General features: G+C 49.0%; 1 protein-coding gene across 4 annotated transcripts; it reads left to right on the top strand.

Moving 5' to 3' along the window:
- The first annotated feature begins 8,564 nt into the window (after positions 1-8,564).
- LOC120660524 (mitochondrial pyruvate carrier 1-like) lies at positions 8,565-12,036 on the top strand. Of its 4 annotated transcripts, none has more exons than XM_039939079.1 (5): positions 8,565-8,696; positions 9,064-9,190; positions 11,290-11,344; positions 11,440-11,575; positions 11,733-12,036. In XM_039939079.1, the coding sequence occupies exons 2-5, from the start codon at positions 9,095-9,097 to the stop codon at positions 11,767-11,769; spliced, it is 324 nt and encodes a 107-aa protein (XP_039795013.1). In that variant the 5' UTR covers positions 8,565-8,696; positions 9,064-9,094; the 3' UTR covers positions 11,770-12,036. The 4 variants fall into 4 exon arrangements, 3 of the variants coding, with proteins under 3 accessions (XP_039795013.1, XP_039795012.1, XP_039795014.1); XM_039939078.1 differs by having other exon boundaries at positions 8,681-8,964; XM_039939080.1 differs by lacking the exon at positions 8,565-8,696 and adding an exon at positions 8,718-8,851.
- Positions 12,037-13,177: the final 1,141 nt, after the last annotated feature.

The following is a 13,177-nucleotide window of genomic DNA, read 5'->3' as shown; positions in this document are numbered from 1 at the left end:
TATCACAATCCTTGAACTTGTGGTTCACCGGATAGCCATGGCTGGTGCATGGCTTCTCCTGGAGCTGGTTGAAGTAGTCGTTTCTGGGAGGGCGCTTATCTTGGCGCTCGGTCGCCGCGACCTCGGCGGCAGTGGAAGGTCGGCGATTCTTCTTGTTCTTCCTATCCTCGCGGCTTGAGGAAGGCCTGTCGCGGTCATGTCGCTTCGCCTTCGCCGCATGCTGGTCGCGCTCGAGGACGGCCCCAACCGTCTCCTCGCCGGAGGCGTGGCTGGTGGCGATATCCAGGAGCTCGTGCATGGTGCGCGGCTTCTGGCACCCCAGTTTGTGGACCAGGGTCTTGCAGTGCGTCCCGCTGAGGAATGTGCTGATGACGTCGGCGTCGACGACACCTGGGAGTGAGTTGCATTGCTTGGAGAAGCACCGGATGTAGTCGCGTAAGGACTCGCCGGGCTCCTGCTGGCAGTTCTTGAGATCCCAAGAATTGCCAGGGCGCACATACGTGCCTTGAAAGTTGCCGATGAACACCTTCCGGAGGTCTTCCCAGCTACCGATGGAGTCGGCGGGCAAGAACTCCAGCTAGGCACGGACGTTCTCTCCCAAGCATATTGGGAGATACTGGATGATAAAATAGTCGTCGTTTGCTCCTCCGACCCGGCATGCAAGCCGATAGTCCTCCAGCCACACGCCGGGTTCGTATCCCCAGTATATTTCACGATGTTTGCCGGCAGCCGAAAACGCTGGGGGAAAGGCGCCGCACCAATCGGCTTGGAAAAGGCGTTTGATCTGGTGGGGTCCGGGCTCGGACTCCGGTCGCGATCCACGTCAGGGTCACAGGGGTGTCCCCATCGCCAGAGCGGTGAGCGCTCCGGGTTTGGTGCGTATGCCCGCGCGTCCTCTGCTCGACCGGCTGTGCGGTCGATGTCGGCGAGTGCCTCGCCTGCTGCCGGCCTTGGATCACACTGCACGCGTCGTAGTTGGGACTGACACGGTCATGAATCGGTGGCCTCGGCGGAGGAGGAGCGGATGCCTCCGCTGGGGCTGGCGCGCCGTCCACGTTGGCCTGCTGCGCCGGTGGGGGTGCTGTACCTCGGATGGTTCCCGCCCATGGTGGCTCGCGCCGCCAGCGGGACACGAGGCAGTGACCTGTTGGCGGTGCAGCGAGGAGCTCTCCGCTTGCTGGACGGCGGCGAGTTCCACTAGGTTTCTCACCTGGCGATGAAGGTTCCTTTGGGCCGGTTCCTCCGGCTCTGGCAGTGTCTGCAGGAGGATCGCAGCTGCCGCGATGTTCTGGCCTGCTCGGAACTCTTGCGGGAGTTGCATGCGGGTGTCGTTGATGATGTTGCGGTTGACTCCGCGCGCGCGCTGACGTGCGGAGCCCGTGTGGTTTACCCCCTTTAACCCGGAGGGAGCCCGCGGAAGCTGCTCCACGGGCGGGGGCGTCTGTTGGCGACGGCGGATATCCTCGATATGGGCCTGTGCATGCATTGCGAGCGCTTGCTCGTGGTGGTCCGGCGGGGTGTGCATCTGCTGGGACGGCACCACCTCCGGTGGCGGGTCGTTGTCAGCCATGGCGCACACCCGCGGCGGCGCGGATGTTCCTTCCAGGTGGTTGTGGACAGAGTCGGGGTAGCTCCCGTGCTGGAGGAATCACTCAGGGGATCCTCGTAGCACAGGAGGTCGTGGACAGAGTCGGGGTAGCTCTCTGTCATGCCCACGAACTGCGATGCGGGCTGGCGCCCTTGGGCGGCCTTGTTCAGCTCCCGAGCATAGACGCTCGCGGAGTTGCGTAGGCCGAACCGGAGCCGCTCTAAGAACGAGCGGGGTGTCGGGAGCGGAAGTTCGCCCACGAGCTACCGAGAGACGTTGGCCAGAGAGAAGAGGACCAAGTTGACGTCCTTGACTGTGGGGTTGGAGGCCATCATGAGCGCGATGCGGCGGAGCACCACACGGGTTGGCTGTGATGGCCTACGCCTCCTGATGCGCCAGCGAACTGATCGCTGACGCTTCAGTTTGTGAGGCTTGGGAGGAGGAGCGGGCTCCTCTACGGCCGCCGGGGCGGCTTCCTCCTCGTGGAGGCGCAGTGCACTGAGCTGGTTGGTGACGAACTCCAGACTTCCGAACCGGAAGGTCTGAGAAGGCGGGAATGGTGAAGGCGCCCACGATCCGTCGCGAGGGACCGCGGGGAACTCCAGGGAGCCGAAGCGGATCGTCTCGCTGCGGCTCGCCGCCGGAGCAGCGAATGGGGTGATCGAAACCATCCGAACGCCGAAGCAGTGAACGCACAAAGCGCTCCCCACGGACGGCGCCAAACTATCGCTGCGGGAAATGGGCAACTACTAAACTACTCAATTGCTCGTTTGTTGTGCGCTTGATCGGATATGGTCTAGCACGCAAAGACTCAAGGATTTAGACTGGTTCAGGCTGAATGTGCCCTACGTCCAATATGGGGGGGTGGTGTTCTTGCCCTATTGCTCTCGAGCCCGGGTGCTCAAAGTTCAGAGGGGAGCTTACAAGCTGGTCAAGCAGTGTCGAACCTCTAGGAGTCCAACCCTTTCCTACGCTGGGGGCTTTTCCTTTTTATAGTCCAAGGTGAGCCCCCCCCCCCTTTACATGTATCTAGCGCTATGTCTTGGCACCGTCGGGGTGTCCTTCGTCCTTGTCAGTCGTCGGGGCCCACTCGGTCAGTCAGGAGTGGGGTGGCTTGATCCTGGTTGGTTTTCTTGGGCAATGGGTTGTCTAGGCGCTGTCCCATCCTTGGCCAGTCGGGGCGGCCTGGTCACTCGGATGGGCGCTCGGGGATCATCTCCAGTCTTATATGCCTGGGTCTACGTCCCTTATCTGCTGGGCTACCTTGTGTCTCTCTTGCGTAGCCCCTGCCCATAGGACAGCACGCCTGGAGAGGGGCGCCTTACCGAGGTCAGACAGGGGGTGTCCGGTCACACCCGCTGGCGCAATGGAGTGGTGCGCAGAGGCAACCATCGTTACGGCGCGGGAGGGGACGTCCGTTGATGCCCTCTCCCGTAGTGTCGCGGGGCCCGCGCGGGCGGCGTTGTCCCTCTCTCAGGAAGCCCTGTAGCCTATGTCTATGCCGCAAGATAAGGAGAGCTGGTGTCATGGAGCCAGTACGGGAGTCTGTCTTGACCGGCACGCCTGTCAGGGGGAGCGGCATCCTTGGAGCGCACAGCCCGGGTCGCCCGGCATGGCTCTGACCCGGGGCGCCAGGTCAGGGAGTCGCCACGTGTCCCGGGGGGTCGGGCTCCCGGCTTCGTTGGCTTAGGAACGAAGGCAACCGCCCAGGCAGGCTGGCAGGCCACGTCGCGCCCAGCCCAGGGAGCTTGTTGGGCTTTCCTCCATACAAGTCAGGCCCGTCAGGGGCCCCGGGTTTACACCCCCGTCACTAAGCACCAGAAATCTTCTTCAAAGGAGAAATATGGAAATTGAATCTGTTGCTTGTGAACTCTGCATTTTACAAGTTGAACAAATTGCCACTCATCTCTTTCTCCACTGTAACTTTGCGAGAAGATGTTGGAACTTCATTGGGGTCAATTTTGATCTCTCTGCCTCGCCTCTGCAGTCCTTAGAGCAAATCAGAAGTCAATTACCCCAAGCCTTTGCTATGGAAATCATCATCATCCTCTCATGGACAGTCTAGACTGCAAGAAATAATTGGCTTTTTAATAATATAGACCCCACAATCCAAAACTGCAAAAGAAACTTTGGAGTGGAATTTTCAAGGGTCTTTTGGAGAACTGGAGAGCAAAAGGCTTCTGACATGAAACCTGGCTTCTTAATCTTAATTTATAGCTGTCATTTCAGTGAACTTTGAACCTTGCATTTCTCTGCTCTGCTTTGTATTTTTTTCCTTCTTTGTCTTTTCTTTTCTCTCCTTTTTTTCCTTTTCTTTTGTACAACAAACGTTTGTAACTTTCCTTTATTTTTAATATATTTTTTCCTGTAGCCATCAAAAAAAAGGGTAGACCACATACTCCACAAATCCCTGCAATTTGTTCATTACATTCACTCTTTACTCTCTAGTTTTAACTTTCAACATGTTATCAGCATGGTCCTCACCGAGCGCAAGAGAAGAGAAGAAGAATCGGTGATCCGGCATCATGTCTTCTGATGGCATGCTGCCAGTTGCCATCACCACATGTATCATTAGCCACGGCGAGGCATTTACCAGAAGAAATGAAGGCATCAAATTAATTCCTCTCAATCATCATCCTCACCGGCATCAAAGAACTCCAAGATCATAAGCCAGTCGCACTGGCCAAGAACAGATCTTGCAATGTGTTCGGCAAACCGCATGAAGAACAGATGAACCAACCTTCATTCCCTAGAAAAAAGAAAAAAACCCCAAGAAAATAGGAGGTTAGAGCATCTCCAAATCACATTAGCCAAATTTCATTTTAGCTATCTATTTAGCTATAAGATCTCGTTTCTATATTGTACTTCCCTCCAATAGACTAGCCTAATAAAGACAGTATTCCACAGAGGCCCCTGGACTCTTGCTAAACCAACCTGCAACCCACAAGACACTATTCACTTGAGTCTACCCCTTTTCAAAAAGTACCCTCGTATTCTGTTTCTTCTCCACATGGTCCTGGAGCCATGGGTTAGCTCCTTGAGTACAGGGAGCTCTTGGGGTTTGGGGCTCAACCGATCGACCGGAGAGACCGGAGAGGGCGGCCGGCGGTGGCCATGGGGCGCCGGGGCGCGGTGGCGTCGGGCTGGAGCCCAGCCGGAGCGGCGAGGTGGGCGGGGGGCTCGTGGTTGCCTAGGTGGCGCTCTGCTGATGGCACGAGCGTGGGGAGGTCGCAGCACTGTGGCCTGAGCCACAGGAAGGGGCGAAGCGGCGGCTGGGGCGAGTTCGGTGGAGCAGAGCGGTGAGCGGCGCTGCGACACGAGCAAGCAAGATAGAGGCGAACCGAGGCGAGGTGGATGGAGCGGGCGGGCGGCGATCTTGGCGCAACAGTGAGCGGTGGTGCGCGATGCTGTGTAGGGCGGCGTTGTGGGACCAGCGAGATTCGAGGGTGGGAGGGTGAGATGGCGAAGCGAAGGGCCTTGGCAAATTTGCTGAGCTACGGAGCAGTTTGGCTAACCAGATAGTAAACACAGAACTTTGGCTAGGCTGTTGGATGCTCATTTTATGTTTTTTATTTTTATTTTTAGCTAACCCACTAGGATAGAGAAGCTCTTGGAGTTACTCTTACCGACTGCACGAATATCTCCGATCCTATCCCGCGGGAAGTAACGAAAGGAAACATAGGATTATGGCATATCCTATTCGGCTGGGAAGAATCATCACCTTTGAAACTATTTAGAGGATCAAACTTGTTCGGTTTTAGTTGTTGGATGATTTTTGTTATTCAGCTTTGTAGTTAAATGTTGAAAACCAATTTTTTTTATAATTTGAAGGTATAAATTTGATTTTAAATTTGAGGGTATAAATTTGTTTTTTTTTTGCTAGTCAAGGTTTATTAGCATTTGACGACCATCATGTTCATTTGTTGATCTGACGTCATCCTCCGACCCTCCAACTGATCCCGATCGATCAGCCTGAGCGTGCTCACTGACGGTGACGGGAATATACTTTATTGTCGACTGTAGTCCACTCGTCCTTTTCTTCGGCGACCTTGAGCCGCCTAAAAGTCCTTTCACTTGTACTTACATAAAAAGTTGTGATTTTAAGCCCTTTTATAAAAAAAAGGTAAATTGCACCCACCATACAACAACTTGTCAGATGGGTGCAAATTAGTCCAATAACTTGTAAAATGCTAAATTTAGTGCAATAACTTGGCACGTGGGTGCAGATCGGTTCAAGAACTTGTAAAATGCTCAATTTACTGCAATAACTTGGCAAATAGGTGCATTCACAGTCCAAACATTACACGTCAATGTAACTAACTCAAAGTCTTAATAAAGAGTATATTCATGTTAGGATAAATTATGAAGTATTATTTGACCATTGATTTTTGTGTTGTGCCTACGTGGCAATGTATTTGGCCTGGATAAAAACCTCACTATTTAGAATTAATTTTATATCTTTACATTAATTATTTTTGTATATTGATTTAATTTTAATTAAAACTATTTATTTTGATATTCAATATTGAAAAATTCACCCTCACTGTTCCCGATATGTTTGATTATATGCATTGTTAAACTAAAAAATTCAATACGTTGATACAACTATTGATACTTTTTAGGAGCTTGGTACATATATTTTTAAAGCGTCGTTATTCGTTAAAAAGGAACAATGAGCTAAATAAACAGAAACAAACATGAGCATTGTTGAATACATAAGCAGAAGTATAGAAGAAACCTAAAGTTTCAGATCTCTCTTATCGACTTCAGTGTTTGAGTGATGATAATAGTGCAATTCTAAAATTTGTTTGCATTTAAACTAACTAGGAGAAGGGAGGCTTAAGATGATGCTCAACAGTGATGGCGAGCTGGAGGAAGAGGAAGAGACACATGCTGAACGACATGCTCGAACTATAGCTCTCGCTCAGGTATATGCACTATTTATAAAATTCTTTTTCCTCCTACTGATACTGATATATTATTTTAAATAACATTCAGTATATAGTTTTGGCAATAATTTGTTTATGCCTATTTCAGCAAGTACAGAAACCAAAGGATTCAGGAAGGCAGCGGCAAAATCGGAGAAAGAAGGTAATTGAATTATTTCTTTTTGCATGTGCACTTTTTGTGGAGCACATATCGAAGGCTTTTAGGTGTCATTTGGAAAACCTATTGAGCTCAAAGTTTGTGCTATATTGCTTTCATCATCTTGGATGATCTCAAGCAGCACACCACTGCAGAGGTCATATTTGGATGTTGAATACACTTAACTGAAACTGCATTACTGTGGTACTGCATGTAGATTTTTTTTAAGCACACATCGAAGGCTTTTAGGCATCATTCGGAATGTCCTGTTGAGCTCAAAGGTTGTGCAACATTGTGTTGTCTTTATCTTAAACTAGTTTGGTAGGCGCGTTATGCGCGCCCGTATAGGAAATTGCTAACTCGAAGTAATTTTTTTACTGTTCTCGAAAGTGGATCATACGATGTTTTAAATTATATAAAAAATATATTACTGTGAAATACGAAATTAATTTTTTGTATAAAAATGTATATTTTTTATTTTACAATAGACTTGTAGTGTGTAACGATATGTATTGTTGTCTATTATGGACATCATGGACTTATGAGATCGTATAGTACAGATAAGATGCTATGATATATTTTTTTTAAGTTTGGTTTAGTACAATCAGTTAGTTAGATGGTAAATATTTTTAACGATATAAAATTCTCAGTTGATGTAAAATTAACACATAGGCTACCCCTTTATACGCTGGACCGTTCATATAAATAAATATTGTTAGAACTTTAGTCTCAAGTGTATATTGGATAACTGGTGCTATAAATATTAGAAAATCTCAAGTATATATTAGATAACTGGTGTTTTAAATATTAGAAAGCAAATATTGGGAAGTTTTTTCTTTTTTAAAAAAACAGAAGGCAGCCTTATACAGGAAAGGGTAAAAAAAACATCACAAACAGTACTGAACAGTGTCGTGCGGGGCCCACTTGTAAACAGTGCGTGGGGCCACTTTGTGAATAGTCTAAACAGTGCATGTGGGCCCACTGTAAACAGTACATGTGGGCCCACTGTGAATAGTGTTGTGTGGGCCCCACGTGGGGCCAGAACTCACGGCGTTGCGCCGATTCTTGGCCCTTTAGTATATGTACTCTATTAAAAATTGTACAGTTGAAAAGCAACAACCGGATCACCATCAATAATATCCATTTATAAAATTTAAGAATTATTGATGTTCATTTACTTTACTTAATATATTGCTGTTGTAATAGTGGTTAGATAATATATTATTTTTTTATAAAACTATAATTAATTTATTCTAAGAATAAAATTATTGGTGTCCATTGCAACACAAAAATCTACGATCAAATAGTATGTTCCAATGTGAATATACTCTTTATTGTGATTTGACGTTAGCAAATATATTGTCGTGCAATGTTTAGACTGTGAATGCACCAATTTACCAAGTTATTGTACTAAATTAAACATTTTCTAAGTTGTTTGATCAATCTGCATCCAACTATCAAGTTATTGTACTAAATTGAGCATTTTATAAGTTGTTGGACCAATTTGCATTCACATGCTAAGTTGTTGTATGATGGGTGCAATTTACTCTAAAAAAACAGACACACCACAACCCGGATAAAGAAACACCCCGCAGCAATTCTGACTTTGTTTCATCACACGCGGTGTTCGCGGGGAATGATTTTGACGTGTCGGTGAAATAGAACTTCCATGACAGTGGTAGTGAAAATAGAATTGTATCATCTCTGGTTAAAAAGTTGTATTATCTCTACAATTTTTTTTTTTGTTTTTACCGCTGAATCATTTGAGCCCATTACCTTTTTTATTTTGAGATACCCCTTGATCCATTACCTAAAAGCCAAAAAAAATATAAAAAAAAAACTCGTACAGCAGGCCGAGACACTCAAAAGCCCAGCCCAAATACCTCCATTTCTTCCCCAGAATAAGCCCAACCACAACCACTCCAGATTCCCCCATCTTCACGTCTCGTCCCTGTCTTCGTCAACACCTCGCCGCCGCCAGACGTCGACGAGACGACGACGACGACTGACGAGTGACGACGAGGTACCCTCGCTTTCCACCCGTGCTTCCCAATCTCCTGGCTTGTATTGGCATTCCGTTTTCTATCTGTCTCCGTGGGTGGGTCTCGACGGACGCGAGCGCTAATCTTGGACCTAATTTGTTCTTGCGGGAGCGGGTTGCCTGCCTCTAGGGAACAGGTGGTCTGATTAGGGTTCTTCCTGGATTGGCTGAGTTTCACTTAACCTTTGATCATATTAGGTTCTGATAAGGCTAGCGCCTTAGTTTCTTTCTCGCTGCTCTCCGTTAATTGGTGAGCTGGAGGGCACGGGGGGTGATTGTATTTTATTTAGTGCTGTAGTTGTCGATTGATTGTTTTAATGATTAATTGATGGAGATGCCGTGTGATCAGGTGTGGTGAATCCTTGGAGAAATCGTTCGCCATGTCGACGGCGCTCAAGGCCTTCCTCAACAGCCCGGTCGGCCCCAAGACCACCCACTTCTGGGGTCCTGTGGCAAACTGGGGTTTCGTCCTTGCGGTATGCCACAGTCATATCCCACCGTGCATCTTCATTTCATTTCTTTCATACTCTGAACATGCTGTTTTCGTGCATTGTAGCTGCAATTCTGGTGTAATATCATTTTAATTTCTCAGTGTGCATCAGAGTATTGCTTTAGTGTTGCAGCAAATTATCCGAACTAAGGTTTTATTCACTTAATGAAATTTAATGATAAACGCAAATAGTTTCTTGTTTGGCAGTCAGGTGTCATTGGGATAGCCTGAAACTGCTGATTTTGATACCCTCTGCCTTCTAGAACATTTAGCTTTGATACGACTGTATATGTATGAGAATATGATATTACTGTTAGCCACTTGAGAGTTGGATTTCAAACAGTTCTGCCACTTCGTAAACAACGATGTCCTCTAAACGGAGCAATTTTGTCTGATCACAAGATGCACAAGGCTGAATATATTAGATCTCTGCTAAACTGGTACCTGGATTGAACCAATGAGGCACGAGATATTCTCTTTTTAACTAGAGCAATATCTGATTGAAAGACATTCTTGTTAATTGTTTAAATCGTTTCTGATATTGTTCCATGGTTGCTGCCTGCTGGGATCAAAATGGATACAGTCCTTGTATTCAGAGAAGATATTATAGTGAAATGACGTGTTCCACTGCAAAAATATCTGGTACTTCCTCCAGTGGGTACTATAGTTAATTGCTTCTATGCACTAGTGGCATACTCCCTCCATTCTCTTTTGATAGTCCTATTTCCAAAACTCAAATATTCACAAATGATAGTTCTATTGGCTCTTGATAAGGACCATGGCAATAAATAGCACCAGTAACGAGGAGTTTCTAGCAAAAAGCCTTGTGTTACATTAATTAGATGATAAGCAAGGTTGCTTTCCCTTGGTCATTGTGTCAAGGTGAAATAGGACTATCAATAGAGAATGGAGGGAGTACTTCTCTAGGGAAGTTCACGTTATTGGGCTACTCACTGATATACTGTTGCTAAGGACTTTTTCAGTCATTGGTAATCACTTTGCACCAATGGTGGTAGAATCATCATCCTGAACTGTACAATGGCTTGTCAGTTATCTGTGTAGCATTCAGATACCACTTTGTAGATATGACATGAGCAGTCTAGGGACCGTGACACCGTGCGCACTCTAGATGGAGCAGAACTACATGGACATTGACCAAGATCGATCATTTGTCAGAATGCTCATGAGAGTTTTCTTTACTCAATAAAATACAGTGTTTGCCTGCATGTTTGCATCCTTTTAGACATAAGTAGTAACTGTATGCGCACAATGAATGTGGGGTCCAAACAGATGCTTTAGCTTTCATTTTGCCTGGTGATGATCTGTGAATCCTCTAAGCCTCCAAGGACACCACTTTGTGAAGTATATAAGGTTATCAAGCAAGTGTACATATGCTCATTTTATTAGAAAAAAACTTTTGCATGGTGTGGCTTGAAGGAAGTACACGGATAGATAGTTCAAATACTTATGTAGCCGAAATAAAATGCTGTTTGGAGTTATCCAAGGACACTACTTGGTGAAGTATATAAGGTTATCAAGCAAGTGGACATATTTGCATAGAAGCAATAATTTTTTTTTTTTTGCATGGTGTGGCAGAAATAAATGCTGTTTGGAGTTATCTTAATACGAGAAAGAAGTATTGAACAGATCTTGACACACTGCTGTTGCTTGATATTTTGTCTTTTAGGCCTAACCAGTAACTGGGTACATAGTGCATATGGGGCGAAACAAATTTCCTTATGTTGTATTTTCAGAAGGAAAATAATGAGGGAGCACTTTAATTGAAGTTATGTAAATTTTTGTTACATGACAGTACTCAGTACTAGATAGATTTGCTTGGAATAATTTTTTAGTGTAGAGCTGACAGTGTCTTGCATATCAGCATGACAGCATGTCTTTGAGTCGTACCCATGCCTTAATTTGTTCTGGCATTCACGAGGCTCCTTAAAGTTTCTTGCCACCAAGTTCTGTACCAATACCTATCTAATGTTTATCCTCAATACCCTGCCTGAGTACAATGCAGCTTTACCTGTTTTTTTTTACACATGCAACATCCAATCCTCTGATAAGCTATATTTGTTGCAGGGTTTGCTTGACATGAACAAACCTCCTGAAATGATATCTGGCAATATGACGGCAGGTAAATGAAATAAAAATACTTTAAACATTTTTAACTGCAGCAATCATCTGTCTATGACTCGATGGATACTGATCAAACAGTTCCATTTGGTGCAGCCATGTGCGTCTATTCAGGACTCTTTATGAGGTTTGCGTGGATGGTGCAGCCGCGGAACTACTTGCTTCTGGCATGCCATGCATCCAATGAGTCAGTTCAGCTCTACCAGTTGTCTCGGTGGGCTAGGGCCCAGGGGTAAGCTTACTGCAGCGCTGAGTTCATTTTTCTTCTTCAGCCATCCGCATTGCAACATCATGTTTGGTGAACTTGCCTATATACTGAGGGATCCTTATGTTCCTTGGGCCGTGGCAAAGCTGAAGTTAACGCAGAAGTGCCTCTTTCCATTTGACAGGTATCTGGAGAAGAAAGAACCAGAGGCTCAGCAGTAAAAGCAGTGTATAAACCTGCATTTACCTTCCCAATAAGAGTGACCTGCAGCAGCAGTTTGAAATGCTGAATCTGCTTGACAAATCCCAGAAAATAAATTCTATGCTGTATATGTTTACAAGCGCCTTTCCCTCCATTCTATGGCCCTCCTGTCTCGTAATTCGAGTTTCCAAATATCGCGTTCTTGTCTCATTTTCTTTCGGATCTGATGGCTGTAAAACACACATTACATGGTTTGAAAATGGTGATCCCAATCCCTTTGCCCTCCATGGCTGTTTGACAATCGCTCTTCCCTGCAGCACAAAATACTCTAGTTACTATGCACCCTGGAGAGGGAGGCTCCTCAGCGCTTCACCCCTCGCGATCGACACGTGCACGGGAGGGGAAAAACCGACGGGGGCCGTGGATTCCCAGGCCCGCCTGCGCTGCGGTGCCGCACCGCCTTCGCTTCTTGTGGGGCCCACCGGGGTTCGCTTGGCTCTCCTCCGCGGCCCGCTGCTCTATCGCGCTGCGGGTTCTTCCCTTACCTTCCCGGTCTCCTGGAGGCGGTAGATGAGGGCCATCGCGGGCCGGGTTGGGTGCCGGAGCGGCGGATTGGGGTGGCGGCGCGGCGGATTGCGGGGTCGGAGCGGCGGTTTGGGGTGGCGGATGTGGCGGCCCGAAGCGCGAGCCGTGGAGGGAGACTGGGGAGGAGGGCGCATCGTTGCGCCGGGGATGGGCCACGGCCTCACGGGGCCGCTGCCGCATGGGCCGTGCCGCCGCCCAGCCGAGCGCTGCGTCGTGCGAGGAGCCGCCGCCAGTCTGCCACGTCGCGAGAGCGAGCGAGAGAGGGGGGAGGGAGAGCTCCGCCCGCGCCGGGGCAAGAGCAGAGCCGAGGAGCCGCGCCGAGGACGCGCCTCCGTTGCTCCACCGCCGGCTGCGCCGTGCCGCCCGAGCTCTGCCCACAGGGGAAGGGAGAGGGAGGGAAGGAGGGGGACGCCCGACGCCGCCGCACATCCACACCGTGGAGCGAGGCCCGCCGCACGCCGACCCGCCCCGTCGCCGCTCCGTTCGCCGCCGCGGCTCCTCACGCCTCCGCCGTGGCCGCGGCTCCTCACGCCTCCGCCGTGGCCGCGGCGCCCTCCCCGCCACCTTCCCCTGCTCGCCATGCCGCCGCGAGGCACGCCGCGCCCGGCCGGCCCGGCTCCCCCACGCCGCCGCGGCCCGCCCACGTGCGTGCATTGGGACATGCCGGGACAGACAGGGGCCACCGGCGGCCCGCGCGCGCCCGCCTGGGCCGGGACGGGTGGCCGGCCGGACGCCCGCGCACGGAGCGCCGCGTTGCTGCCGTGGCCACCCCGCCACGGCCCGCATGCCATGGCCGCCGTCGACGAGGCGGCCGTGGCCGAGCTCGAGGGGGGTAGTGGCCTC

Source organism: Panicum virgatum, chromosome 2N (genome assembly GCF_016808335.1).
Source record: "Panicum virgatum strain AP13 chromosome 2N, P.virgatum_v5, whole genome shotgun sequence".
Taxonomy (NCBI): domain Eukaryota; kingdom Viridiplantae; phylum Streptophyta; class Magnoliopsida; order Poales; family Poaceae; genus Panicum; species Panicum virgatum.
Note: the sequence above shows the minus strand (reverse complement) of the source record. Positions and strands in the feature narration are given on the sequence as shown.